At 44.5% G+C, this 2,642-nt stretch overlaps 1 protein-coding gene across 1 annotated transcript; it reads left to right on the top strand.

The window, feature by feature from the left end:
* Nucleotides 1–520: 520 nt before the first annotated feature.
* On the top strand, nt 521–2,174 carry FOMMEDRAFT_163672 (uncharacterized protein; the record flags this gene model as incomplete). The annotated part of the gene is made up of 9 exons (XM_007272293.1): nt 521–551; nt 630–680; nt 737–907; nt 964–1,191; nt 1,247–1,309; nt 1,367–1,465; nt 1,521–1,577; nt 1,637–1,894; nt 2,122–2,174. The coding sequence occupies 9 exons, from the start codon at nt 521–523 to the stop codon at nt 2,172–2,174; spliced, it is 1,011 nt and encodes a 336-aa protein (XP_007272355.1).
* Nucleotides 2,175–2,642: the final 468 nt, after the last annotated feature.

Here is a 2,642-nt window from a genome sequence, read left to right as displayed (position 1 = left end):
GGTACAGACAAAGTGTGGAGAGTTCTGAGATTTCTGGCAGTCTCCTGAGATCAACACTTTGATTGCCCCAATGTCCTATCTGATTGGAAGATTGCAGTACTTTGATCTGGGCAATGATGACGTAATGGTTTGCTGAGCCACTTGCTGTGACACAACTTGTGTTCTGAGCCTGTGATAAGCATGTGATCCATACATCCTATAGAGAAAACAATGTGTGTAAGCCAATTCCAAAACTGCACACTCTTGCAGTTCTGTTTGCAAATGCTTGCAATGTGGAATAGTTGGGTGTTCTCAGAGTAGGCTTCTATGAGTCATGTGGGTGTTTGGAATTGATCGCCATGATTGTCTGCATGTGATGTACAGTTCTTAGCATGATGCCGATCGTTTCATCTCCTAGCACGTCTGCTTGTGACTGTCTGTAGTCACATGGTTGATTTAATGATCAGCAGGCTGAATGTAAGTTCTGTGTGTGTGTGAACATTGTCGCTTATTCTTCCTGCTTCCTTCCATCACTCTCGCCATGTCATTGCCACTCCCCAGCAAATCTGACAGTAAGTGTTGCACCCTTTTCCACTCTTTTTATACTGATTTTGTGATTTTCCTCGGAAATTGCATGCACAACAACGTAGTAGCCAGTGAGGGAATGGACGTGGATGACAAGCTAGTCAAACGTACGCTCGGTGAGTACCTCTGTGAAGCACATTGTCTCTGGCTCATATGCTGATGTGCTCCACAGGTTCTGACGCAGAAAACGAACCAGAGGACAAGGTTGCAAAGGAGGAAACCGACAGATCGACCACAGATCCTGAGTCTGAAGACAAAGAGAGCTCAGACGATGACGCTCACAATGACAACAATTCAGAGGGCGAGGAGGTTTTGTCTGTGCCAGTAGAGGGTCAATCTGGCAGTAAGTCTTCTATTTCCTGATTTCCAATCCGTCTACTGACACAGAACATCTTGTAGATTGTAAGGCAACAGCAGAGGAGCTTGCAAAAGCAAAGGAGGACGAAGCTGCTGCTAGGGCTAAAGTGAAGGCAGAGGCTGAGAAAGCAATGCAGGCCAAGGTTAAGGAAGAGGCTCGGGCCAAGGCAAAGAAGGAGAAGGAGAGGGGAAAGGAGAAGGAGAAGGCTACAGCCTTGGCACAGTCAGTGACAAAGCAGAAGGATAGGAAGGAAAAGGAGGGGTCCAAAGGTACGTGTGCAAGTATGGCTAACGAATCGTGTGCAATAACTAACCGTTTACACAGGTTCCAATGCTGTCACAAACGTGGAAAGGTCAAAGGTGGTAGTAGAAAAGGGGAACAAGCCAGGTACGAATTAAACGTATGGCTAACGAATTGTGCACTACTGATGTTGTCTTTGCCTAGTTCCTGAAGAAGTTGCAAAACTGGAAAAGAAAAAGCTAGTCACAGAGAAAGAGAAGGTCGACACAAGAAGGGATGGGAAGGAGAAACGAGTCATAGTCAGTAAGTACAAGTATGGCTAACAAATCGTGCCAAGCTAATACGACGTTTCTCCTAGTTCCTCAAGCAGTTACAAAGCCAGAAAAGAAGAAAGAGGACAAAAGCAAGGAAAAAGGTAATGTGGATGAGGGGTAGTTGATTTTCTGGGTATACTGACTCCATTTTGTTGTCTAGAGCCAGTACTGGTGCTCCTGAGCAAGAAGCACACCATTGTAGAGGTGGAGATTCTGGTCTCTGGCAAGGAAACGCGCGCGAAAAACCGGAAGGTCGTGGTGGAGTCTTCAAGCAAGGAGGACGAGGATATCCCTCTGGATTGGGCGGAGGGAATGGTCTTCCACACGCCCGAGTGCATGAAGTGTGCAGAGAGGCACAAGGGTCCTCAGGGATCCACTCGCCAGACCATGATGGATTGGCTGTGCCACAGTAATCTGAGTAAGTCCGTTTCAATCTTATTTTTGACTGTGTCAATGGTGATCATTTGTGTAGAAAACTAGTGCACAGTGTGCATATTCTGCCACTCTGGATGTAGCCTGAAGGGAATCCAGCATAAGACCAGGGGGCAAACTGTGGAATTGCACAGTACAACTCAGAACCTGCATTCTGTCATCCCTCCAATCATGCGTAGTGAAGCCAGAACAGTCTGCAACCTCTACTCACAGATGACCAAGGAGCTGAACGACCTGGAGTTGCAGCTGATGACGATGAAGAATGAGTTTGATGCAAAGATCATGGCTCTAAGGCAGGGTATCAACTTCTTAGCCATGGCAGCAGAAGCCTCTGTAGATAGTGGGGTGGAAGAGTTAGAGTAGGAAATAGAACAGGGTAGAAAGTAGAGAAATAAAAGTCCAGTTTTGTTTTTATGAAAAAAACCGGAAACGTAAGGAATAAACAGAATGGAACAGAAATGGATGGAATGGATAGGAAAATAGATAAAATAGAGAGTTAAGAGGAATGGAATGGATGGATGGATATTTTTATGATTTATGTATAGAACTAGTGGAATAGGATGGGAATAGGTGGAAAAGAATCATAATTTGTATAAAGGTTTATATGCTTATAGAATGTTGTATGGGCTTTTTGCAATTTATTGTAAATGAGAAGGAATGTAACAGAAGATTGAAAGTATGTGAATATAAAATGTAACAAAGCATAGGGAACTGTAGTAGAACACAGTATTTAC

The sequence above is a fragment of the Fomitiporia mediterranea genome (genome assembly GCF_000271605.1).
Source record: "Fomitiporia mediterranea MF3/22 unplaced genomic scaffold FOMMEscaffold_858, whole genome shotgun sequence".
Taxonomy (NCBI): Eukaryota; Fungi; Basidiomycota; class Agaricomycetes; order Hymenochaetales; family Hymenochaetaceae; genus Fomitiporia; species Fomitiporia mediterranea.
Note: the sequence above shows the minus strand (reverse complement) of the source record. Positions and strands in the feature narration are given on the sequence as shown.